The 25,449-nt window shown below is 40.7% G+C and overlaps 1 protein-coding gene across 9 annotated transcripts; it reads left to right on the top strand.

Moving 5' to 3' along the window:
• Nucleotides 1-664: 664 nt before the first annotated feature.
• Nucleotides 665-25,205, top strand: VWA5A (von Willebrand factor A domain containing 5A). Of its 9 annotated transcripts, none has more exons than XM_035716489.2 (19): nt 665-822; nt 2,119-2,311; nt 3,998-4,044; nt 4,164-4,366; nt 4,672-4,894; nt 5,015-5,190; nt 5,478-5,592; nt 9,099-9,271; nt 9,534-9,622; nt 9,827-9,971; nt 10,418-10,497; nt 14,418-14,532; nt 15,384-15,548; nt 15,827-15,927; nt 16,166-16,419; nt 18,555-18,692; nt 20,558-20,688; nt 23,476-23,602; nt 24,162-25,205. In XM_035716489.2, exons 2-19 carry the CDS (start codon nt 2,247-2,249, stop codon nt 24,239-24,241), a joined length of 2,427 nt encoding a protein of 808 aa, XP_035572382.2. In that variant the 5' UTR covers nt 665-822; nt 2,119-2,246; the 3' UTR covers nt 24,242-25,205. The 9 variants fall into 9 exon arrangements, 7 of the variants coding, with proteins under 7 accessions (XP_035572382.2, XP_025320915.3, XP_035572381.2 ...); XM_025465130.3 differs by having other exon boundaries at nt 3,995-4,044; nt 9,102-9,271; XM_035716488.2 differs by having other exon boundaries at nt 3,995-4,044.
• The last annotated feature ends 244 nt before the right edge of the window (nt 25,206-25,449 follow it).

Below are 25,449 nucleotides of genomic sequence, written 5' to 3'. Positions count from 1 at the left end.
TATAAATAAGACAACAAACTCAGTAAATATGACTGACATTGCAGAGAGCAAGATCAACCTGAGTTTTTATACATATTACCTTTACCTATACATATTCTCAATAGCAATATGATTTTATCTTTAAGTCTCAGATTTGAATATCATTTTGAAATAAACAAGACATAAGAAACTTGAGCTTCTAGTGTCCTTTAGCCAGGAAAATGAGGATAGATATTCTCACTTACTTACATTGTTACCCTCGCCATCAAAAACCGTCCCCCCCAAAAAACCCAAAACCAATCACCTTAATTTTATGATCCTTATGCAAAACCCATAAACCACCCATGACTGGAAGACTTGGTCCCTGTGGGCATTGCCCTGTCTCCTTGTCCCAACCCCCAGCCCCATGCTGTTAGGAAGGATGCAATCTTGGGACAAATGACTCAAATTAGAGATGGAGAGTTGATAATACAATGCCCATACAGTTTTGGGCCTACTGCACTGTATTATTAGCAGGGCCTAGTGCACAGCAAGCCCTTGATAATTGAATGTGTTACAGAAATATGATGTGACTTGATGTGATTGTTGATGTTACCGTTCAAGCATTTCACTGGTTTAAAAAAAAAAAAAAATCTCTTCCCTTTATCTACCCTCTGTTCCTTCCCCAAATGAGGCAAAGGAAAACAAGCAAACGTTCTAGGGTTGAAGAATTTTCCGTTGATCCCTTAATGAAGTGGTCGCTACTTTATAACCGGTCCCTAGAAGGGGCAGGTCTTCCTGGAAATTTTGACAGCAGCTGTTTGCTTCTGGCTGTGACTCGGAGCCCTCAGCCTGCGGGAGAAGGTAGGTGACCGGGCAGCCCACTCGGCCCCATCCCACCTTCTACCCTGACGGCTGAGATCTGCCCTTCCTCTGCCCCAAAGCTTCTGGGGCTTGTTTGAACTGCAAACCCAAGGGATGGGGGATTGAGTCCTGGTGTTCGGTCCCTGGGGGGTTTTCTGCAGTTTAGGGGAATCTTATGGGCGCTGGGAAAGGGATTTAGGCATCTCCTGATCCTCTCGAGATCCCCCCCCCCTTTTTTTTACTTTCCTTCTCTTTCCTCTTTCTTTCCTCTTTCTTTCTTTCTTTCTTTCTTTCTTTCTTTCTTTCTTTCTTTCTTTCCTTCCTTCCTTCCTTCCTTCTTTCTTTCCTTCTTTTTCTTTCCTTCCTTCCTTCCTTGTAGAAAATTGCTGTTTCCTCAATTTTATCTAATTTAATGATGTGGAAATGAAGTTTAAAACCTCCCCCTCCCGCGCCCCCAGCGGGATTGCAGCACCCTTTCGTATAGATATTCAAGGGGCTGACTCTGATGCCCCTGTTAATGCTTGGACGCTGCAAATCTAGGGCTGAAATTTTAAAGATGCAATCACTTTGCGTTTCTCTCCAAGCCCCACTGCGCATTCAAATCGCCTGTTGGGCTGCATCACGAGTTTTCCAAGGGTCCCCTGCAACAGGCTGCGGGGAGTGGCTCACTGCGCCGCTAGCGCTCGGCTCCTCCCTCTCCCTGGAGGGCGGCTGAACTGCAGGGTGCAGAGACTTCTGGATCCCTGAAGGGCCCCCTTAACACGCAGCCCCCAGGCTCAGTGAGCAGCCCCCCCCCACACCCCCCGCCTTTCTCCCAGCTGTCTCAGATTCAAGGCTTTGACCTGGGTCACCTCCCTCTTTGCCTACCTGTTGCTGGGTGCATTTCTGAAATGCCATCCCGAGGGACAGAGGACTGTGACCCACCATAGTTTATACTGCGAAGGGTCCAGGAGAAGCTGCAGAAAAGCAAATTTCCCTAAGTGAGGGGTTTGTGCTGGGGTTAGAATCAGGACATAGGAAAAAAAAAAAAAAGAATCAGGACATAGAGCTGTTTCTTGGTAGGAGACACCCCTCTGCTTCTGTGTCTTTACCTGAAAGCCACCATGGGTGAGTATTGCCACCCTTTGAGCTTTGGCTGTGGTACCCCTGGCTCCTGGGGCCTTCTGTTTTTCAGCTTCCTACTGATGTTCGAGATTCTTCTCTCCCCCAGCACCAGCCTGTTCCACCAGAGATCTTACCCCAGTCAAGTGTCTGCAGGATAACCCTTTTCCTGAACACTCTCTCCTCTCCCCACAGCTGCTTGACTACCCTGTTTCTGTCAAATGTGAGCCATATTGCCACAGTTGGTTTTTAATCCAGTTCTTCAAAATAACAAACACGGACAAAAAACCTGATTAATTGGTGCTGACCTGTGGAGATGGGGGATGGTATATAAGAAGCACCATTGCTATCAGACAGATGAGCAACATGGACATTGCTCTGGATTGGGGTAGGGTGCGAGGTTTTAAGTGGTGACTGGGATGAGCACAGAAGGCCTGCTGAAAGCTTTCGGAATCCTCAGTGGGGGTGGGGGCGTTGCTCTAGGAGGGGAAGTTGCCTCTCTCCAGAGCCTATATGTTTTTCTGGCCTGTGGATTCCTGAATGAAAGTTGGGCTTTCCAGTGACTTATCTGCCCCTGGAACTCTGGATAAGGACATTAGTTTCACTTTCCTTCAGCATTCTCTGTGCACCAGGCAACTCCATTTTAGCTCCTGAAGGGGTATTTTCAGTGAAAAGCCCCCTAACTGCTGCTGGGGGTTGCAGATCATGTCACCCTTTGACAGAGCAGGGAGAGGCAAGGTCACAAGTGATTCTATTCAGAATGGTGGGAGGGCAGCTTCCAGGGGCCCTAGGACCAATGATTAGGACTAGACCTACATGTTGATTCTCTGGATGAAAGAATCATAATGTAAGTCATGATCTAGGTATGTCAATTTATCTCCTTGTTACCATATCACAAGAAGTGGTTGTCTAGTGGGACTCCTGGGGGGCTCAGCGGTTGAGCATCTGCCTTTGGCCCAGGGTGTGATCCTGGAGTTCTGGGATCAAGTCCCACATCGGGCTCCCTGCATGGAGCCTGCTTCTCCCTCTGCCTATGTCTCTGCCTCTCTCTCTCTGTGTCTCTCATGAATAAATAAATAAAAATCTTAAAAAAAAAAAAAGAAGTGGTCGTCTAAGATCATAATAAAATTTGGAAGATAACAGGATGACGTGATTGAAAATAGAGGATGTGTTACATATATGATATTTATTTATGCATATTAGAATATCTTGGACAGGGATCCCTGGGGGGCTCAGCGGTTTAGCGCCTGCCTTCGGCCCAGGGTGTGATCCTGAAGACCTGGGATCGAGTCCCACATCAGGCTCCCTGCATGGAGTCTGCTTCTCCCTCTGCCTGTGTGTCTGCCTCTCTCTCTCTCTCTCTCTCTCTCTGTCTCTCATGAATAAATAAATAAAATCTTTAAAAAATTAATGAATAAAACATTAAAAAAAGAATATCTTGGACAGAGGAAGCCAACAGTGGTTTCAATTATGAGCCCCCAAAGAAAGTCACAAAGTAAGTGATCTAAGTTGCAGGGGACCATTTTGGATCAAGCCGGTCTCTGGATAGCATGATCCAAAGTAATAGCCAAGGTCTATTTAACAACTTTAACAATTAAAACAGGAGCAAGACTAGTTTATTATCATTCATTAAATGCTTCCTGTAAGCCAGGTACTATTTTAGGGACTTCATATATAAAAATTTACATATGCGTCTAAGACAGATAGGTATATGGTTTTCATTTACAAAGAGAATGTTGAGGTTCACAGGGGTTAAGTGCATTACACCTATTCCATGTAGCTAAGGAATGGTATATTAAACTCGACTTTGAAAAAATGGAACTGGTATTTGAACCAGCCTCAGGGTGTTTCAGAGACTTCCTGTTTAGTGGGGACTTTCCCACTTGGGTCTGGCATTTAGAAGGAGCCTTACTATTGACATCTTTGTCCCCTTCTTTACAGCTACTTTCTCCTTCCCAGCTCCATTATTAATCCTGAGTATATTCTGCTGCTGGAGAGAAGCACATAAGTCTGGTATTTGAATAGATAATCCCCACCATATCACTGTATTCATGGTGTGTCTTTTCCACAGTAGCCCCATGGCGCTCCCTGGTGGTTTACTAACCCGCGGTGAGGAGCCAGGTAAGCTTGATTCATGACCCTTACTTGCCACTGTCCCTTTGGCATCTTGCCCCATGCCTGGCTGGCAGGAGGACTTCTATTAAAGTTTGTTCACCTCTTGTACTCTGGTCTATCTCCAGTACCACTGAAGAGCATCAGTGTAACCTTGTCCATTCGTGAGTTTGTGGCTGGTGTGTCTGCCACCTTAAACTATGAGAATGAGGAGGAAGTTCCTTTGGAGACCTTTTTTGTGTTCCCCATGGATGAAGACTCAGCTGTCTACAGCTTTGAGGCCGAGATTGATGGGAAGAAAATTAAAGCAGAATTAAAGGATAAGAGGAAGGTACTCGGGATGAGTAGATTATCTCCTCCCTCCCTTTATTTCCTTAATATATATGCAGGATCTCTACACACCTTCATTAAAAATGCTGATGTTGAATGCTTTCTTCAATTCCCTTTAGCTGGTATTTTCCTAAAATCATCTGGGGTGGGGAGCAGGGGCATCAATCAGAGGCATTCAAAGTTTAGCTGTGAGCCTGGCAGGCCTGATCGTAGGCCTTCTCCATTAATTTCTGTTTTCTGTACTACTCATCTCTTCATTCAACCAAGCCACCTTTGATATTGCCTCTCTTTCCCCATTCTCCTTAGGCCCACAGCATCTATGAGAGTGCCTTAAGCAACCGCCGCCAAGCTTTCCTCCTGGAGGAGGACCGGTACTCCAGGGACGTCTTCTGTTGCAATGTGGGGAACCTGCACCCTGGGTCAAAGGTGGCACTCACTCTGAAGTATGTGCAGGAGCTACCCCTGGAAGCAGATGGGACCCTACGCTATGTGCTCCCAGCTGTCTTGAATCCTCGATACTGTCGCCCTGGTGAGTATCCTTTCTTTTTGAATACTGGTGGTAGGTGATATAATTTGGGAAACCCCTCAAGGGTGTAGAGGTGCTAAGAAGTGTGGGAAGGGGAAACAGAACTAAGGTAACTCTTTGTAGGATCATCTGAGGACAGTTGCCTAAATATGAAGACTCCTGTAGTCCCTTTGGAGGAACTGCCCTATACATTCAGCATGATTGCCACCATCAGTTCCCAGCATGGCATTGAGAGGATCCAATCCAACTGCCCCTTCAGTCCTATGGAGTACCTTGGAGATGATAAGACCTCTGCTCAGGTAATTCATAAGAAAGCACTGTTGTTGCTGGCACCTCTATTCTTTGGGTTCTGATCTTGTTTCTCAGTCCTTCCAAAGTGTTCCCTATTTTCCCTATTAACTAGAGGGAATCCCACTTTGTTCCTTCTTTATCCTTGTTTCTTCTCCAGACCCTTCTCTATTCTTGCCGCTGCTCCTGACCACGCGCTCTCTTGTGGAAGAAGCCTACAGTGCTCAGTTCTAAACTCAGCCCCATGCAACAAGCAGTGATAGTTCTAACATGGATCTTTTGCTTGTTTTCAACTCAGGTTTCCTTGACTGAAGGACACAAATTTGATCGAGATGTGGAACTCCTGATTTACTACCGTGAGAAGCATACCCCCAGTGTAGCCGTAGAGATGGGGCAGGCTAAAGACAACCCAGGTATTCTCTTTTTTCCTTTGTAGTTAACCTCTTAAAAGGGAACTCCTGTCTTGGAATTGTTTTGTTTTTTTCTTTTTTTCCCCTTCTATCCAGTAGTGGGTAAAGCATTCAAATAGCTTATATTTTAGTGTGCAAAAATGGTTAGATACAATGAGTTTCACGCGATTGTGTCATGTAGACAAATGTAAGTGGATCAGTAGGTAACTGGATCAAGGACATGGACAAATAATTCACAAGAGGAAACACAACTAGTTTACAAACACAAATGACAATGATCAGTCTCTGCAAGTATGGATAAAAATGAAATAAAAACAATGGAAGCTTGTACCTCTTAAATCCCTTTTATCTATTTCTATTCTATTCTATTTCTATTCTATCTCCTTAACTATTATCGATTGTACTAAGAGGTATAAACTTCCAGTTGCAAAATAAATAAGTCACAGAGATGAAAAGTAGAGCACAGGGAATAGAGTCAGGAAGATTGCAATAATATTGTTCGGTGGCAGATGCTGACCACACTTATTACTGGTGAGTGCTGAGTAATGTAGAGTTGTTGAATTTGAAATACTATAATACTTGTGTTAATTATACACAAGTGTTTATTATTATCAATAAAAAATTAAACATTCATTTGCAGGGAAAAAATAAAAATAATGATGTGACATTTTCAGTTTTTAAATTATCAAAGACTTCCAAATCTGATAATGCCTCATCAATCCATCTTCAGAGATTTTTCATCTCACCCTAGTATCTTAATTTCTAAGACTAAGTTTAGTTTTGTAATAAATTTAGTTTATTGGGACATCTGGGTGGCTCAGTGGGTTGAGCATCTGCCTTTGGCTCAGGTCATTATCCTGAGGTCCTGGGATCCAGCCCCAAATCAGGCTCCTTGCTCATCAGGGAGCCTGCTGCTCCTTTTCCCTCTGCTTCTCCCCCACCACTCACACTCTGTCCTTCTCTCTCTCTCAAATGAATAAATACATTTTAAAAAATCAAAAAAATAATTTAGTTTTATTAATTTCTTTAATTTCTCTTATTTTCTAAATTTTCTTGACTACATGTGCACTTTTCCTTATTACTGCTATCACCCATGTCAGTCTGTTGCTCTCTTGAAGCCTTCCTAGGCAGCCAGCCTTGGATTTCAGGGATCCTGAAGCCTCACTAGAGAGATACTTCTGAAGCATTTTCCACATTGGTGGAATGGAAGGATGTTTGGGGACAGTCATACTCAAAATACTATAGCTTGGATTAGGTTCCTTACTTCTGTAACTACAACTACTATGAAGACCATTTCCTGTAGTTGGTCCTTCATAGCCATCCTCTCTCATTGTTAATGTTTGGCCAAGATTGCTGAGAGCTCCTTAGTTTGTACTCACTTGTTCAACCTTTTTTCCTTCATGCAAGCTGTCCATGCTAAAGCCCTTGGTGGGGCTCCATCTTAATCAGGTTTGCTCCATCTCCTCTTCCATGAAGCTCCATGCTCTGTCTTTATACATTAGTTTGGTCCTTTTGTACTGCTTTTGTCCTTTCCCTTTTGTGGGTTCTCCCTTGGGTGCCCATGAAATACTCCCACTGAAGAACTAGTCTTCTGTTAGGATTATTTTAATCCACCAGAGAAAGTTTTATAATGCTGAATCTTAGTAGGTATGAATTGAGATTTCAATTCCTTTCCTTCCAAGAAATTCCCTTGGCCCCCATGCAGAATTCCTGATCTGTTCCTGTGGTAAGCCCTGTAGGCCAGAGGGGAGAGCAAGGGCAGCCTTTATGATCTTGTGACTCCCTTCTAGCAGGGCCACTCAGATCATATATCTGGTCAAGACAACCTGCTGTTCCCATCCATATAAAGAAACAAATGACAACTGGGAGCTGAGGTCACTAAAACCATTGAGAGTTCTCAATGAAGCATACCACTATGTGATGAAAATACAAAATATGTATTTATGTTAAGTACTTAGAATGTACTTAACTAAATATCAAGAACATGATTTTTAAAAATTGTATGTATAATTCAATAAAATAACCTAAAAATTATAAAGAATTTTCTAGAATTGTTATTAAAAGTTTAACCTGAGCTAAGCCCTAGGTTGAGTCCCTTACATGTATGATATCACTTAACCCTTAAAATAATCATGAGGCAGATATCACTAATTGGATTCTTCAGATGAAGAAACTGAGGTTAGCAAACACAGGAGCTAGGGCCTGAAGTGCCTTATTTAAAAATGAGGAAGCAGAAACTAGTGAAGGTGAAAATAATATGAACCAAGCCAAAGGAATTATAGTAGAAATATCCAGATAGTACATACTGTGTATCTGGGATTATCCTAAACACATTAGATATATGTACCCACTTCATTGTCATGGCAACCTTTCTGACTTACCAGTCTAGCACCAATTCCACTACAATCAGCTGTGTCTTAAAATGGAAAGCAATTTACCTTGCCTATTAAGAAAAGCTACTCTTCCACCATATATGCAGAAATCTGGAAGGTTTAGAACTTATCCTTGAACCAGTGGTCAAACAAATATTTGCTGAGCTGCACCCATTTTATTTGGAAGCCAGTTTGGTTGTTGGGGTATCCCAGGGCAGGAGATTAAATGGAGCCGTATCCTTTAATCATACTGAATCCCAAGGCTACTGAGAATTTAAAACTATCATCCTGGACCCTCTTTATAAAATAGGATATTGGAATTCAATTCTTTGTCAACTAATATTTTCTGAGCTGCAAAACGAGTGGATATAACCTAGGCATTCTCATTTCATCTCTATCTCAATACTACCATTTCAATTCCTGCAACAGTTTTCACTTATTTCTTTTTTTTTTTTTTTTTTTTTTTTTAGTTTTCACTTATTTCTCAAAATAAAATCAAAACGTTGACAACTCGGTGACAAAGGTCAAACTCTCATGGTTTCCTTCACAGTATTGTTTGGGTGATGCTATTAGAGTCTAACACACATCCCAGTTCTGGAGAGTATCAGTGAGTATTTCATACCCAAAGCAGGCAAACTTTCCTTGGTATGAATGACCCTATACTCTCAGCTTTTGCAAACTGTCAACATATGAATTGCCCATGAGCTTCATTTTTTTTCAAAAGTGTAAAGACTTAAACAAGGACCCGTGTAATAGATTTCCCATTGATTTGAAGGGAAGGTGTCTTTGCAAATAAATTAGCTTCATTCTTCTGACAAATGCTGGAACATTTTCAATTCATGCATTTCACTCATTTACCTAGCTGCTAGGAAACTAGCATATAATTATATATTTTAATTATTGTTTGTGCCTGGTAACCTCTACCTCCTTTTTTCTCTTTCATATCTTTTCTGCTTCTATATCTTTTATGTTTATAACTCACCTCAAATCCTTTGCCAGCAGATCCAGTACGAAGATCAAACAGTGTTATAGATTTGGATTTTTTCAACTCCTTATATAACTCACTACAATTGATTCTTGAGGTCTTTAGTATTCTTGAGTTCCTTTTCATGGTAAAATGTTCTTATCCTTTCACAGTAGATGGTTTGATGAAGGATCCATCTGTGATGGTGTGTTTCTATCCAAACATCCCAGAAGTTGAGTCACCAGTTATCTGTGGAGAATTTGTCTTCCTCATGGACCGCTCAGGAAGTATGCATTGCCCCATAAGTAAACAGGATAAATCTCAGCTGCGCATAGAGGCAGCCAAGGTAAAACTAGTTACTTCCTTTTTCTGGTCACATGCACAAATGAGGATGAATCTTTGGGGTTAAGTTAGGGTCCATCTGGAACTTTGAATGTGTTCACCATCTGCACTACATCTAACATGACCATAACATGCTAGCCTTGTTATATAAGGGCCTGGACTCAAGAAGTGGGTGAAGGCCCACCCTCACCCCCCTCAAGAGTCAGATTGACAGCATCTGTGCCTGAGAGGATCCTCTCTCACTATCTTCTCCTCTCTTCCTTCAGGAAACACTGATTTTGCTGCTGAAGAGTTTGCCTATAGGCTGTTATTTCAATGTCTATGGATTTGGAACTTCCTATGAGGCATTCTTTCCGTAAGTTTCTAGAAAGTCCATAGAGAGTCCAAAAAGATACTTTAAAGAAAGGACTAGATTGTTGAAGGGGGTTACTGTATGGTTGACTTTGGCATTGGGCATTTCAGGTGAGGTTGTTTACAGTGGGGGCATCTCGATTCAGGGACTCGATACTATGTGATTTTGAACAGCTATCACATCACTGGGCGTGTTTGTTTTTCTCAGGAATAGCGTGAAATACACTCAGCAGACCATGGAGGAAGCACTGAGGAGAGTTCAGCTTATGCGGGCTGACCTGGGGGGCACAGAAATCTTGACACCACTCCAGATCATCTACGGGGAACCTTCCATCCCGGGCCACCCCCTACAGGTAGGACCTGGAAGAGAGCTAATAGAAGGAAGAGGAGAAAATGAAATCTCTGTTCAAGAATCTGTTCCTGAGCTTCATTGTAGGATTGTTAAAATATGACATATAATTCAGGGCCTCCTATCATATAATAAAGAGAAAAAAGGAGGCATGTAATAGAATTCCTCTTCCTTAGCTCTGTGCTGTGGCCTGTGGGTGATGGAAGTCCTTTTGCAAAGTGCCACAGAAGCCTGCGGTGAGACGAGAAGGGAGAGGTGAGGAAAATCCCAGGTGCCCAACAAATTTTGGGAGAACATGGTGCAAGTGACCATGGAAAATTAGAGACCTCATGCCAGTCTGCAGAGGCATCGATCTCTGGAATGAAATGGTTGATTTTTCCCAAGGGTATACTGTGGTATCTGAAAAATGGTCTTCACAGAGATTTGATGAATGTCTTCTTCTTTTGACAGCTTTTTATCTTCACAGATGGAGAAGTTACTGACACATTTAGCGTAATTAACGAAGTCAGGAGGAACAGGACGAAGCACAGGTATGAAGAGAATGTGATTTCTGGATAATTGACCCATCTAGTGCCACATGTAATCTAGTGCCACAAGATCCGAGTGTTGACATTCCTTTCAGAGGACAGAAGATTCTAGAAGTTTAGTTTTACTAGCCAACAAGCTTTTTCTACATCATTTCCCCCTCTCTACTAAAAGATAAAAGTAATTTTCTAAATAACGTCAATAATGCCACAAAGTTGTCCCTTATTCTTTCTAAACCACAATGGAAACCAAAATTGAATAATATGAGGGTTTTTTTTAACCATAAACATTTCTATCAAAGTAGAGAGTACACAAAGCTATACAAATCTCAAGGATACAGCTGGATGAATTAGAGTTGGTCACAACCAACTTTTTCCTCTCCAAAGGAAATAGCTTTCTTAACTTAAAACACCATGGATTATTTAATCTTTACTCTGGGAAAGATCCTCAGCTTTTCATTATCTTTCATGACACTGATATTTTCAAAAAGTACTAGCTGGTTATTTTTGTATATTTATTTTACTATTTAAATTCATGTTGAGGGTAATATTAAACATTTTGGGGGATCCCTGGGTGGCGCAGCGGTTTGGTGCCTGCCTTTGGCCCAGGGCGTGATCCTGGAGACCCGGGATCGAATCCCACATCGGGCTCCGGGTGCATGGAGCCTGCTTCTCCTTCTGCCTGTGTCTCTGCCTCTCTGTCTCTCTCTGTGTGACTATCATGAATAAATAAATAAAATCTTAAAAAAAATAAATAAATAAACATTTTGGGAAAAATACTTATATTGTAAGTATTTTAAAAGACTTCAGAGGGAACATGTTCAACACTGCGTCAATAAGTGTGATTGTTGACTATAGATTTTTTTGTAGATTCTTTTATCAGATTAAAGAAACTTTGCTTCTGTTTGGAGGGTTATCAGATTAAGGAAATTTTATTTCTGTTTTGAGATTTCTTTGTTCTTTTTTTTTTTTTTTACAAAAATAATGAATGTGGAATTATATCAAAGATACCTTATGTATATATTTAGATGAATGTATGATTTTATCTTTTTTATTGTGTGAATTTTAATGACCAGTGTTAGACCAATTTTGCATTTCTGAAATAAAACCAAATTAGTTGTGGTCTATTAACCTTCTCTATGTATTTTTGGATTCAGTTGGCTAAACCTGTTTGGAATTTTTAAATCTGTTTTCATGAGAAATATTAACATGTATTTTCTTTTCTTATAATATTCTTGTCAGGTTTTGATATCAATGTTACACTGGCATCATAAAATAAGCTGAGGAGAGTTGTCTATTTTTCTATTATCTGAAAGATTTTCTTTATTAAATGTTTACTAGAAGTTGCCAAGAGGCTGTTCTTATGGGAAAGTTTTTAAATATCTTTAATTGAAATGGACTATTCATACTTCCATATGTTTTTGCTTTTTATGAGAGTTTGTATATTTTATCTAAATTTTCAAATTTCTTTTCATAAAATTCTCTTGTGCTGTATTATCTTATGCTGTTGTTAAATTTTGCAGAATCTGTGATATATTAGCTTTTCTTTCCTGATGTTTATTATTTGTGTTTTCCCTGTTTTTCTCCTTGTCCTAAATGCTTGTCAATTTTAATAATCCTTTCAGAGCACCAGTACTTTTAAGGTTTTAAAATCCTCTCTATTGTATGATAGTTTTTTCTATCAATAATGCTTTTCCCCATCTTTATTATTTCCCTTTAAATTCACTCCTGTATTTATTCATTTCCCTTTAAATTCTTTGGGTTTACTGGCTGTTCTTTTTCTAATATCTGGAGATGGATACTCAGGTAGTTGATTTTGAGACTTCTTTTTCTTTTCTAATATATGTATTTAGAACCTTAAATTTAAGCATATCTACATCTGAATCTTAATTCTAGATCTGTCACTTTCCATTGACATCCACTTAAGATTTTCTAATTACCATTATGATTTTTTTAAAGCCTATGCTATTCAGAAGTTTAGTGTATAATTTCCCATTTGGAGACTTTTCTATTCTCTTGTTAGTTGTCAAGATATTTAAATGAAAAGCCATAGAAATTCTTAGAACCTCTAGATGATGTTATCTTCCCTCTGTGAGGATGTACTCTGCTTCTGATGGGTTGCTAGACTAGAAGCAGATAATCTGAGTCCAATTAGAGTCAAATGACTGAAGCTCATTTGATGGCTAGTTTATTTCAGATCCCTCTCTACCTCTGGGCTGTAGTTCTACAGGGTTGTATTAAAAAACCTGGGGTAAAAAAAAAAAAAAATAAAAAATAAAAAAAAAAAAAATAAAAAATAAAAAAATAAAAAACCTGGGGTATCTATAAAGGCACCTTTTCTTTGGAAAGTCCAAGTCTGAAACTGCTTGGCTTCTTAGTCTTTGAGCCATCCATTTTGTACTTGACACTAGCTTCAAGGGTAACAGGATACCAGATGCCACGCCCATCACTCTTGGCCTCCCTCCTCTCCATGTCATGGCCCATAGATTCCTATAGTTTTGGTAATCATTTGATATTTTCAAAAAGATTATTAAGAATATTGTATAAAGCTTTTCCAGTTCTCTACTGGCTGAAAGAAATTTGGCATTGCTGTGAGCAGAATGGTGTTCTGGTGTCCTATGGTGTTCTACTCTAAGTCAAAAATCATGTAGTTAAGTTCCACTTCTGCTGCTTGCTAGCTGTTTGGATACATCAAGTAAACTCCCTAAGTCTTAGTTTCCTCATTTGAAAATGGGAATAATAACAGTACTTACCTTATGGGTTTACTGTGAGGGTTCAAGGGTATACTTACGTAAAGCATTAAGAACTGTGCTGGACACAAAATATGTGCTATATGAATTTTTGCCATTATTATAATTATTATCCTTATTATTAATATCCAAAGAAGCACTTCAGTTCTAAGCATATTGTTAGAAATCAATAAACATTGCTTAGCTTTAGTTTTATAAATAAAACACTTAAATATACACATAAATGCCCTTTGGAAGCCATAAGAAATGTAAGCTACAGTTGTAGGATCTTGTTGGAAATTTGAAGGTGTTAATATCAAGATGTGATCTCTAGGGGGCACTGTCATAGGTAGGTTACCATAATTAGAAATTCGGTTCTTAGCCCTACAATTTTAGAGTATTAGTCCTGTTGCTGACATCACTAGAATTGGGGATGATGATTCACATTAACCCAGTTCAAAAGAGACTGATACAGAAGCCAAAATTCCAATGTATTAATTTACAATGAGAAATCTCATTGTCATGCCTTCTAAAAATGCTTCTATTACTATTATCAACACATTCTGTCTATAAACAGTTCCATCTGGGAAGCAAATTGTGATTACAAAGCTATTTGGTGCACATAGACTATGGCAGGGAGAGAACTCTCCAGTTAAAACCCTTTCCTACCCTAAGACTAGTCTTGCCATGGCAGATGGGGTTCCAGTACAATATTAGTCAAGCATTGATGATAGGGGCTATTTTGTCCTAACTCAGCACTGTCTGATGAACCAATTCTTTGGATTTATTACTGAAATAATTGATGAGGCTATAGTCCTGTGGTTTTTGTTTTTGTTTTTTTTCTGCCTCTAGAATCAGTATAATATATATTTTTACCAGGGGGCTCTTACGGTCAGATAGACCAGTACTCAAATGTTATCTGCACCGTAGTAGGTGTGCGATCTTGGACATATTTCTTAAATTCTTTGGGCTTCTGTTTCATATCCATAAAATGAAGCATAAGCCTGCCTCTTAGGAATCTTGTAATGATTAAATTACATCATTAAGGCATTTAGTCTCCTGAAATATAGAATCTGCTCAATAAATTGTAGCTATTATGCTTTTGGTCAAGGAAAAGACTATCTCTTTAGGTATTCTTGACTAGTATGTATTAATGTTATAATTTCACTCTAAGCTCTTATCCTTGTACAATTGCAGATGTTTCTCCTTTGGTATTGGAGAAGGAGCCTCTACCAGCCTAATAAAAGGCATTGCCCGTGTAGCAGGCGGCACTTCAGAATTTATCACCGGCAAGGCCAGGATGCAGTCCAAGGTGAGGGGCAGGCCTTGTGTCCAGAGGTGGTGATCCAGAGGGAGTGTGGAGCAGAGGGGACATTGCCACAAAAGCAGAGGCAACAGCTTGACACTAGGATTCATATTCTTTTTTTTTTTTAAGATTTTATTATTTATTTATTCATGACAGACAGAGAGAGAGAGGCAGAGACACAGGCAGAGGGAGAGGGAAAGAAGCAGGAGCCTGACGTGGGACTGGATCCTGGATCTCCAGGATCGCGCCAAACCTCTGAGCCACCGGGGCTGCCCGATTCATATTCTTATACCCATAATGCCTTGGGCTGTAATACACAGTGGGGCTACTTTTGGCCTTATGTAAAAGGGGCCCACTATAGTTTCTAGAGAAATGGCCTCTGATCCTACTAGTTGGAAGTCCAGAGACAAGATACTGGAAGAGGTTAGGGTTTTGTGTATAAGAACAGAAATGGAGAAAAAAAGAATTTTGACTGTCATGATTTAGATCCTACAAGTGTGCTTGAGGAACTCTTTTGGCTGGCTATATCCTATCTTCCATGCAAATGAAACAAAGAAAACAAGAAGGAACAATATAATATGTCTGGTGGATTGGTGAGGTGGTACACTGATACTGCTTTTGGTTAGTACACACAAGGGAAGGCGTCTTTGACCTCTGCTGCTACTTGTGAGTTCCTCTTTCTTGGGTGGTGTCATCCTTTACCTTATCCTCCCTTACCATGTTCTAGTAGTATTAAGGAATAGACATAGCATGTACTGTGTTGCATAGAATCTGATGTATAATAAATGTTCAGCTAATAGTGGTTATTATTGCTATTATTATTTTCTCTGCTTACTCTGTTCTCTTTCCTCCACCAGGCTCTTAGTGCCTTAAAACGTGCTCTACAGCCTGCAGTAGAAGATATTTCTGTGAGCTGGGATTTGCCTCGTGGCCTGTCTGCTAAAATGCTTTCACCAGAACAGACTGTCCTCTATAGGGGTCAGAGGTTAATCATCTATGCCCTTTTGAGTGGGACCATGCCGGTGAGTTCCTATTCTTATTTGTTCCTCTCATCAGAGTAGCTACTTCCCTCAACTCTGCTCTGGACAATTTTCTTAAAACTGGTGGAGTCTTATCAAGAGATCACACCTGCCGGGTAGAGCCTGCTAACACTGTTCTCCATAATTTCAGGGTTCTGATTTCCTCAGCTACCTGGTTCCTAGTCAGACATTTTCATGTGTTGGGTTGGGGTGTTTCCTCAGCTATGACTTTTACTTGGTGACTCTCCCTTCCATTGTGTCTATTCTTGTCTACTTTGTAGCCAGCAGATGCGACAGGAGAAGTCTGCCTCAAATACATGCTCCAGGGCAAGAGTTTCGAGAATAGGGTGACATTTTCTCTGCAACCCAAGCCCGATGACAAGTGAGAATTCAGTTGCTTTGTTATTTTTGTTCTTTTGTGTTTTTGTTTTGTTTTGGTCTCTGCTATTCTTGAAAGGCTTGGTTTCCTTCCTCTTAATTTGGGGGGCTCAGTTGTGTCCCTACAATCACTTTGCCTTTCTAACCCATTCAAGTCTTATATATCTCTTTATCTGGCTTTTTCCTCACTCTACTCATGCTAACTTTTGAGGGCCCTGAGTAACGGGATGATTTTCTTTTAGCTTCACCATTCACCGCCTTGCTGCTAAGTCCTTTCTCCAGACCAAGGATATGGGCTTCAGGGACACTCCAGCAAAAGATAAAAAAGATGTGCTGAAGGTCAGCATTGACTGTGGAGTCATAAGCTCCCAGACAGCCTTCATTGCCGTCAACAAAAGTCTCAACAAGCCAGTTCAGGGGCCTCTGGCTCGTAGGGATGTTCCAAGGCCAATTCTGTTGGGTGCTGCTTCAATGATACCACGATTCTATGGAGGTGGTGAGTTTTACCCCATACCACGATTCTATGGAGGTGGTGGATTACATTCAAACTCATGTAAAATAAAGGGCCCTGGATTTCTAAACACATCATTTGAAGTAAAAGCGTGTGACAGTGAATTTTTTCCCTTGTCTCTCCATACTTAGGATTTCTGGCTGGTTTGGTGCCTTTCTGGGGAACCAAGGAGATTCTAAATAATCCAAGGGGGAAAAAGAAACAAGGAAAATTAAAACAGAAAGTGTAAATAAATATTGAGTATTCAAACTGTCTCAATATGAAGCTGATTTATCCTATGGATAATTGGATGATTAATGATGATACAGGTGGCTGATGGTAATGGTCTGGGAGTGTTAGGGAATGGGTGTCCCAAGTGAAACCCAAGCAGCCTTGAGAATAGATATGAGGGGCTTAGTTAGAATAAGGTAGAGAAATTTCCTGGGCAGGATTCTGTGGCTGGAGGGGAATGTTTAATGTTTGTTGTAGAGACAGGCTTCAAGGTGAGCCCAGATTTTTGTTTGGACAACTGCATGTATAATGGTTCCATTTATTTAAATAGAGTAAGAGAAGAACAAGGTCAAGTTTAGAAGGTAGCATGTTGAATTTTTTTTGAGTGTTTTGAACTTGGGATCCTTATGGAACATCTATATGAAGATGTCCAGTAAGAAAACAAATAGATGGGTTTGGTGCTCAGAGGAGGAGAGTTGAGGGATAAAGATACACATTTGGCAATATTTAACATCTAGGTTGTAACTAAAGATGCTGTCCCAGTATTGCCAAGTAGTTTGATTCTAGTTTACAGGCTGAGGAGCAAGAGCTTAGAGTTTCTGTCTGATGAGTTTTCAATAGTTTTAGTGAAAGAGCAAATATAACTAATGAGTATGAAACAAGACGTTGTAGAATAGAGAGTTTGAGGAAAGGATTTGAAAGATGGATGATTGGAGGGTGAAATTCCAAGGGAGAAATAAAGCATTTGCCAAGAAATGTTGAGCATGCGGTTTAATTCTGATACCTTGACTTTTTTAGTGGCACTAAACTAAGGGAAGCCGAGCCCATGTGGTTCACTATAGCAGGACTCAGCAGCTTTGGTGTAAGAACAAAGAGGGTACAGTGTTGGCTCTTTTTTGAGGTTGGGATTTTGCCTGGTGTGTGATGAAAAGGAAATCAGGTACTTGGAATTGGAGAGACTGGAGAGAGAATGGTGAAGTGTTGGACCCAGGATTGAAGCTAAATAGAAAAGATACTAAATATGGAAGGAAGTGGATTGTAGGGAAAAAGCAGAGGAGACACAGATTTAGAGGTCCAGATGAAGTCAAAGACCAGGTAAAAGAACTTTGAGTCAGAAGGCTTCAAAAATTGGATATTATATGTAAAAAGTAGGATTGCTTTTTTTTTTCCCCCAGTTTGTTTTTTACAGGTGGAACAATTCTGCTGGATAACAAGATTCTGGCTTGGGAGGGAGTGGCTGAAGTAGAATGAAGGCTGAAACCATTTGATTTGAGGAAGTCAAGAAGCTTTGAATGAGAGTGCTGGATAGGTTACCTACAAGGGTACTGAAATCTCTCAAGATGATGGCAGGCCTTGAAATGAAGTAGAAGTCTAGAAACTATATCTAGATACTTTAGTGCATAATGGGAAGTGACAGAAAGGTGGGAGGCAGCCCTAAATGAATGTGAGGGAGGCAGTCCAGATGGGGGTGGAGCAGTAATGAGCTGGATGCCACAATTGGAACTGAAGAGGTTGCCCATCTTACCTTCCAAACCTGGGTGCTTGGGCTGTGGTACCTCAAGAGAGCACCCAAAGAGAGAGACAGAGGGATATAGGGAAAATGGTTTTTAGAAGAAGAAATTAGTTTTGTTAAGATAAGTAGTTGGAAAAAGACTCCTGTAATGAAAGGAAAGATACAGGAAAGATCATTGGCAAGTATCAAGGGTTCCAGAGGACACAGTAGGAAAGGCTCAGGGGGTGAGGGCATGTGCAGGAGGTGGGCTCATGGGAGAAGAAAAAAATGCACAGTGAAGATGGTAGCTGAGGCAGACATGGATAGGAGGGCATGTGGCCCACATTCTCAGGGCCCTTTGCCTGTAGCAGAGAGCAGAGGATATCTCAGTCTTAATGTCTGTACTGGTGTTTTTCAGCTCATTCAAAGCCCTCATCCTCCTACTCTCCTCCTGCATCTCAGCCCACGCGGACCAATCATTACCCAAGCGTGTCATATCAGCAGGATGATTACAAACCCTGTAGGCCCATGATTAGCAAGGAGATGTGCGCTCTAGGTGAGCATCTTTCCAGGGATTTTTTTCTCACCCATATTTGTCTGTCACATATATAGGACTAGACAGGTCCCCTGCTCCTGATCATACACTAAGGAAGAAATGCATGTCTCTCAAAGAGGCCTCTCCTGAGATAGAAAGGGCTCATTCTTCCACCAACAGGATGAACTTGGAAACTCACCCAACAGGTAAGATGGGCCTCAATTCTCTTCTCTGATCTGTGGGGACTGAAGAACCAATCTTCTACGCTCTGCTTCCTTTGGCTTTCTCTAGCCAGGAGGTAATCTCTTTGAAAAGTGTCAGGCAGAGGGTGAGATTTGTCTAGCTCCTATGTTTCCCAGGGTCAGCCCACCTTCATTAGTCTACAGTGAAACCTACCGAGCAGAGCCTGGGTTAAGCCCTATTAAATGCACCCCCCCTTACCATCTCAGCTCAACCAGCAGGCCTACAAGCTGGGCCCTCCCCTCCCCCTGCAGAACTCTGCTGCTGCCTTCTTTGAGCCACCTGCTACATTGGGTTTGAAAAGGGACCTTTCCATTGCTGGCTAATGACTCATTCTGTTGCCAGAGGGTGTTCCTTGGCCATTACCTTGTGTTCCAAGCAGCTGGGCTTCTCCTGTATGTGACAGATTGAATCAAAGTACATTTTACCACCAAGAGGTGCCTTTTCTACTCAAATGGTCTTAAAGGCAACTTCTTTCTAGTCTCCAGTTTTTGTAGCAAGATTTGTCATATACAGTTGTTTAATTGTTTAAACATCTTATTTGCCATTTACCCTCTTTGTATTCATTCTCTTTAGGTTGGTAGTTAAAGAGAGGGCATCAGTGTCTCAGGTGGAGTCAGATCTCTGTCCTCCAATTACTGTGGGGTTTTAGGCAAATTAATTCACTATCTAGAGCCTTAGTTCCCTCAGGTGCACAACTACCCACCTCACGGGGCTGTCATAAGAAAATTCTGAATGTTAGCCACAGAGTAGCTTCTGACTTTATGTTAGTTCCCTAGGCCTTCCTAACTTAGAATAACCCAGCTCTGACCTCTCTCGCTTATGAATCCTCTTACCCAAGTAGAGAGAAAAATTACTCAAGAGTGTTAAACTTCTGTTTTTTGTGAACTAATTAGCAACTACTTTTTGTAGGGAGCCAACAAGGGGCCTTCTTGGTACTTTGCATTCTTCCTCATGCAATAGGCATTGTTAGCTCCAGTTTACAGAGAAGACGGAGATTCCCATTTGTTATATAACCATTGCGTTTTGAGCATTAGCAAAGCTGAGATTCAAACTAAGATGATTGAAATTCAGAGCCTTAAATTTTTTGTTCCCATTAGAGTAGAATTGTTTTTTCTAGTTATGGTTATTCTTACCTGCTAATTTTTAAGTTGCTGTAGGTACATCATCATATATGACAGCCAGATGTGAAATACTTTCTGTGTGGTTTTTAAGCAATTGTCCAACCATCAGGATTAGACACTAGACTATTCTTTGAGGTACATTGCTGAAGCTTCCTTTATATCTGCGTTCTTTTGATTTTTTTTATAATTAACATTTGAGATATACTGGTCTAGAATTTTTAAATATATGTCAAGTTCTAAGGCCCATTTACATAGAACTGGATAAAACTTTAAGCAGCATTATCACTTCCTTGTTGCTAAATTTTTAAGTCCAGCTCCCCTAGAGATAGTATATCACTCAGGTGGCCTACATTGTCACAGAGAAAATATAGGGGAAGGACTATAACAGGTATCTTGGTAAGATCTGCTTCGTTCTACGCTCTTGCGATAGCCTGTCTCTGAAGTCAGACCTGTCTTTCTCAGGTATGCTAAGGGGTCAGTGGCTCCTAATTTCTAATACTTTCTTTTTTTCCTTCCCCAAAGTCTTTGGGGATAATCATCTTGTACAGCTGATTTCCCTCCAGAATGCAGATGGTTCCTGGTATCCAGATGAAAATCTGGCTGGGATCCTAGGTAGAAGTTTAGAAGACCTACTGGCTGCAATCCCTGTCAAGGTAAGATTCAGATAAGAAAAAAGAATATGCATGCTTTTGAGAGGTTGAAGTCAGTAATGAGATTTGGGGTGAATCATGATTCAACTGAGAAAGGAGAATAGAGAAGGCCATAAACTAAATTAATTTCTCATAAATAGAGGTTGAAGATTTTTTCTTGGAATGTTAGAGCAGAAAGAACAAGAACTAATAACCTAGTTGATGGGAATCGACAGTTGACAAAGGGAGATCAAGCATCCTCTTTAAGTTTATATTCCTTGCCAATCATCTAAATTTTTTGAACAATTACTCTGTGCCAGACACTGGCTAAGCACATAACTTCCACTTATTTGTTCATCACCATAATTAAATAAGGTAAATCCTATTTGCATTGTTGTTTATAGAGAACTCTAATAATGCATCTGAGTTTACCCAGCCAGTCAGTTCTAGACTCAATTCTAGAACTGTTTTCAGGACCCACATTGCTTCTCTTCAAAATAAAGGACGTGGTCCATAGCCTGGCAAAATTTTTCTGAAGTCAGGATAGGTGACATATTAATAGGGATGACTTAGTTATTTCAAATGTTTTTGACTATGCTGATGAGGACAAGTTATACTCCACAATTTCAAGGTAACTTACCAAATCTTCTAATTGAGAAATTGTTAAATATGGGCAAAATGCCAAAAACCTGAAGGATGGGTGTCATTCTGAATTTTCAAAATGTGAAAAGTATTTAAATAAACCTCAGAAATCCTAGAGCTGCATCACCTAATACAGTGTCTACTAGTCATGTGGCTCTTGAGCACTTGAAATATGGCTAATGCAAATGAGAAGCCAAATCCTTAATTGAATTCAAATATCCTATAACTGAAACACATGCTGATTTAAAACTAATGTAAAAAATGTAAATATTCATCAATAAATTTTATATTGATTACATGTTAAAATCACATTTTTAATATGTTAGGTTAGATAAAACATATTGGTAAAGTAATTGTACCCATTTTTATTTTTTTACATGTGGCTACTAGGACATTTAAGATTATATGTGTGTCTAGCATTATATTTCTATTAAAAAATATTGTTCTAGACCAAATAATTAAAAGGATAATTTATCAACAAACACAAAAATTATGACATTCTAACTTGGTTTCATTGGGAAACCAATGACAGGTCAGACTAACATTTCCTTCTTTGACATGGTAACTGGGCCAATAAATCCAGGGGCTCAGAAACCCTGTTGTACCTGAATTTCAGTGAGGAATTTGAATTTTGTAAATGATGAGTATATGTACTGAGAACCAACTCATTGAAAAATTCATGGCACTGAATAATGAATTTATTCAAATTCAAAACAGATTTTTAGAGCAACTAGGCTCTGAATTCTCTGGAGGTTTATATTTTCAGTAAAGATTCAGATCCCATGCTTTCCTGGTTGTAAATTTGCCAAAACTGGGAGATGAGGTATTAAGAATAATTGAGATCCCAAAAGACCTTGAACAATGAATGATTTGCAATTTTTTGTGAAACAAAACAAAACTTACTAGTAATCAAAATGCTGTTTTTGGTTCTAAAGCCTCAACTATTTAAGTAGAGATACAAGCAAAATGACTTCAGAGCTGTTGCACAGGGAGATTTGAGGTGGTCGTCAACTGCCTGTGAACCAGCAGACATGATACATAATCGTGTATCGATGACAATGGGGTTGTGAAAAGAGCTGCTGTGTGTGTTGTATATTTTGGGCTGTGGTCATAGAATTTCATAAGTACACTGACCTTCAGATATGACCATTTAAGGAGATGTAGTTTTAAAACCATGTTTCTAGGCTAGGTCAAGCATGGGGATTCTCACTGCTTTGACATGAGCAGTCCTCTTAAAGAAGAATTAAAGGAATTGAGAATTTTGGTTAAAACAGGACTCCTAAAAAAAAATAAAATAAAATAAAATAAAATAAAATAAAATAAAATAAAATAAAATAAAATAAAATAAAATAAAACAGGACTCCTGCGGGCACTGAGAGGGGCACTTGACGGGATGAGCACTGGGTGTTATTCTGTATGTTGGCAAATTGAACACCAATAAAAAATAAATTTATTATTTAAAACAAAACAAAACAAAACAAAACAGGACTCCTCAGAGAGGAACCGATAGCTGTTTACAGATTTTAAAGGTCATGTCATAAAAGAACAATTTTTTCTTGATCTGTTGACTCCCAAAACTGAGGTTGGGACCATGGGTGAAAACTCACAGAAGACCGTTTTCTGTTCTGTGGCTGAGACTCTGTCTTGAGTGACATGAGCAGTATGACTCGAATCAGAATATTGGGGCCTCCAGGCCCAGCTGTGTTGTTTGCTAGAAGGCTAACTTTGGGCAAACCATTTCACTTTTGTGAGAATCTCTTTTCTCTCTTACAAAGGCTATTATTGATAATTCCTCTTTTTTTGTTTGGCAAAGATTCAAATGAAGATCTATTATACAAAGTGATTATGCATGTGTTTCATTTATCATAGCTTAGTTATCCTTGTTGGGGATGTTGTAGGACTTTTAAGCACCATCTTGATGGTTAAGCTGGATTTAGAATTTAAGACTTTTCTACCCTAAGACTCAGGGGATTGATTATTGCCCTGAGGTTCAGGGCCTGGCATTATGCCTTGCAAGGAGGAGAGGAGGTATAGAGAGAACAGGTCATCACATTTACCAGCAGGGCAAATGGGGGCAGAGCAATGAGGTGGGGAGGGAGCTGTTTGCATCCCCTGAGGGGCTGCCAGCACCCACGTGGATGCTTCAGGAAGTCTCTCTCTATGGTACAGGATGCAAATTCCTCAAGCTGGGCCACAGTCCTGGCAATGGTCTGGCTGCATTCCAATGCTAAGCAAATGAAGTGCGAGTGGGAACTTCTGGAAAAGAAGGCCAGAACGTGGATCCGCATCCACGCAGGTAGGAGTTCAATTGTTAGACCCCATCTCCTTCCCTCCAAAGGAAGGCAGCCATCTTCCCCAGCATTGAGCCCCCAGGCCTGCTAGAAGGTGACAGGGAAGGAGTTCCTGAAGTCCCCTCCCCAACAGTCCTGGGTCAGATCTTTTCTGATCTCCTAGATAGTTCTTTCCTTGGCAGGATGAGGGTGCCATCTTAAATTGAGGGAGGGTGGAGGTGAGTAAAGAGGCAAAGGGATATGGGATGCGGACTGTGAGTTGTGAGAAGGACATTAAGTGGCCTTTGTTCTCCTTGCTGTCTCACTACTATACTGAGTACAAAGCTGGACTGGAGCTCTCACTCCTTGGGGGTCTATTATTATCTCACAGCTGCTGAGTATTTCTGGGGCCTGAGAAGATGAAAGGGAGTCTAGGCAGTAGGAAAAGCAGAGTCAGGGGTATTGAAGAAAGACAAGAGCAGGAGTCAGGGGCGATGAGCAAGCAGGTGTAGGGGAGGCTGGGGGATGAATATTTACTCTTGTCATGGTTCATCCACTCTAATTCTTGTTTTCTCCTCATGGCAGCCTCCATCATGCAAGAGCTTGTGAAAGCTGCTATTGCTTTTACCAAGTCATCCGTGGACCCCGCCATCTTTGCCCTCTGAGGAGACTGTCCAGAAAAACAAGTGCCTCTTGCATGCTCCTGCCCTTTCCTTTACACTCTCCTGCTGTGGTGTGTTTTTGTATTTTACCCATATCCCATCAGTTTCTTGCCATAGGAGTGAAGGATGTCCCCCCACCCCCCGCCACCTCGCTTCTCTGTTCCAGGTTCCCTTTGGGTAGGATGATCTACCTTCTCCAGAATATACCCTCAGCCCAGTGTCAGTGGTCCCAGAGACTGTTCCCTTTCTTGGAGGAATTTAAAGCATTCATAGGCAGTGATATCCCTCCTGGGTTTTCCAGAGTGACCACATGAAAGACAGGTGGCGTGGACTCCACACTATAGGGTACAAGAATGATGTTAGGGGGATACTTGAATAAGAGAATGCTGTGCATTTTGTCTATTCCCTTTGATCTTACATATTTATCGGGACCAGACTAGTGAGCTATCCAATTTTCTATTCTAAGATAGGGCAGAGAATTGGAGGGGAGGTTGGAAGTCAACATCAGGATGGATATAACCCCAAGACCACAAAGAGAGAGACTCCAGGGGTCCACTGTGAGAGGTGGCACTTCTTGCTTGATCCTGCTTGGATTTTGCTCCCCAATACTGCATGCCTTTCCTCTCACTGCCTACAGTACTGGATTGAATCATACCCATTGGAGACAGATATTTCTCCTTAATTGTTTCTTAGTAAGAAGGTGATAATGGAATCTTTAGCCCTGGCCTGAGCCGGTGAGGCCTCTAAGTCTGGCTCTGATCCGTAATAAAGGAAAAAGTGGGTTGAAAGGCAGCTTTGCCTGAGACCTGGGCCTGGATCATTCAGCCCATGAGGAAGAAAGGAACTCCCTGTGATTGTTTCTGATCTTTGTCCCACATACTCTATCCTCGTGGAAATGACCTTGTTCCATATGCTGTCCCCTAAAATACTATTGTGTCAATATTAAAATGACTGTCTCTATACTGCATTTTCTTGTATCTGAGCTTTTGTACATTTAATGTTTGAACTTGTGTTGGTTTTATTATCCTTTGTTTTCCTTCCCAACTTTGCTGACACCTGCACCCTACACACTGTGTTCTGTCCCCATTATCTTCTGCTGTAGGCTCATTTCCTATCTTAAGTGTCCTTAAGTAAAGGACTCAGAAAATCACTATTAGAATCCTGATAATAGGGATGCTTGGGTGGCTCAGTGGTTGAGCATCTGCCTTTAG

Source organism: Canis lupus, chromosome 5 (assembly GCF_003254725.2).
Source record: "Canis lupus dingo isolate Sandy chromosome 5, ASM325472v2, whole genome shotgun sequence".
Taxonomy (NCBI): Eukaryota; Metazoa; Chordata; class Mammalia; order Carnivora; family Canidae; genus Canis; species Canis lupus.
This window is presented reverse-complemented; position numbering and strand designations above follow the sequence as displayed.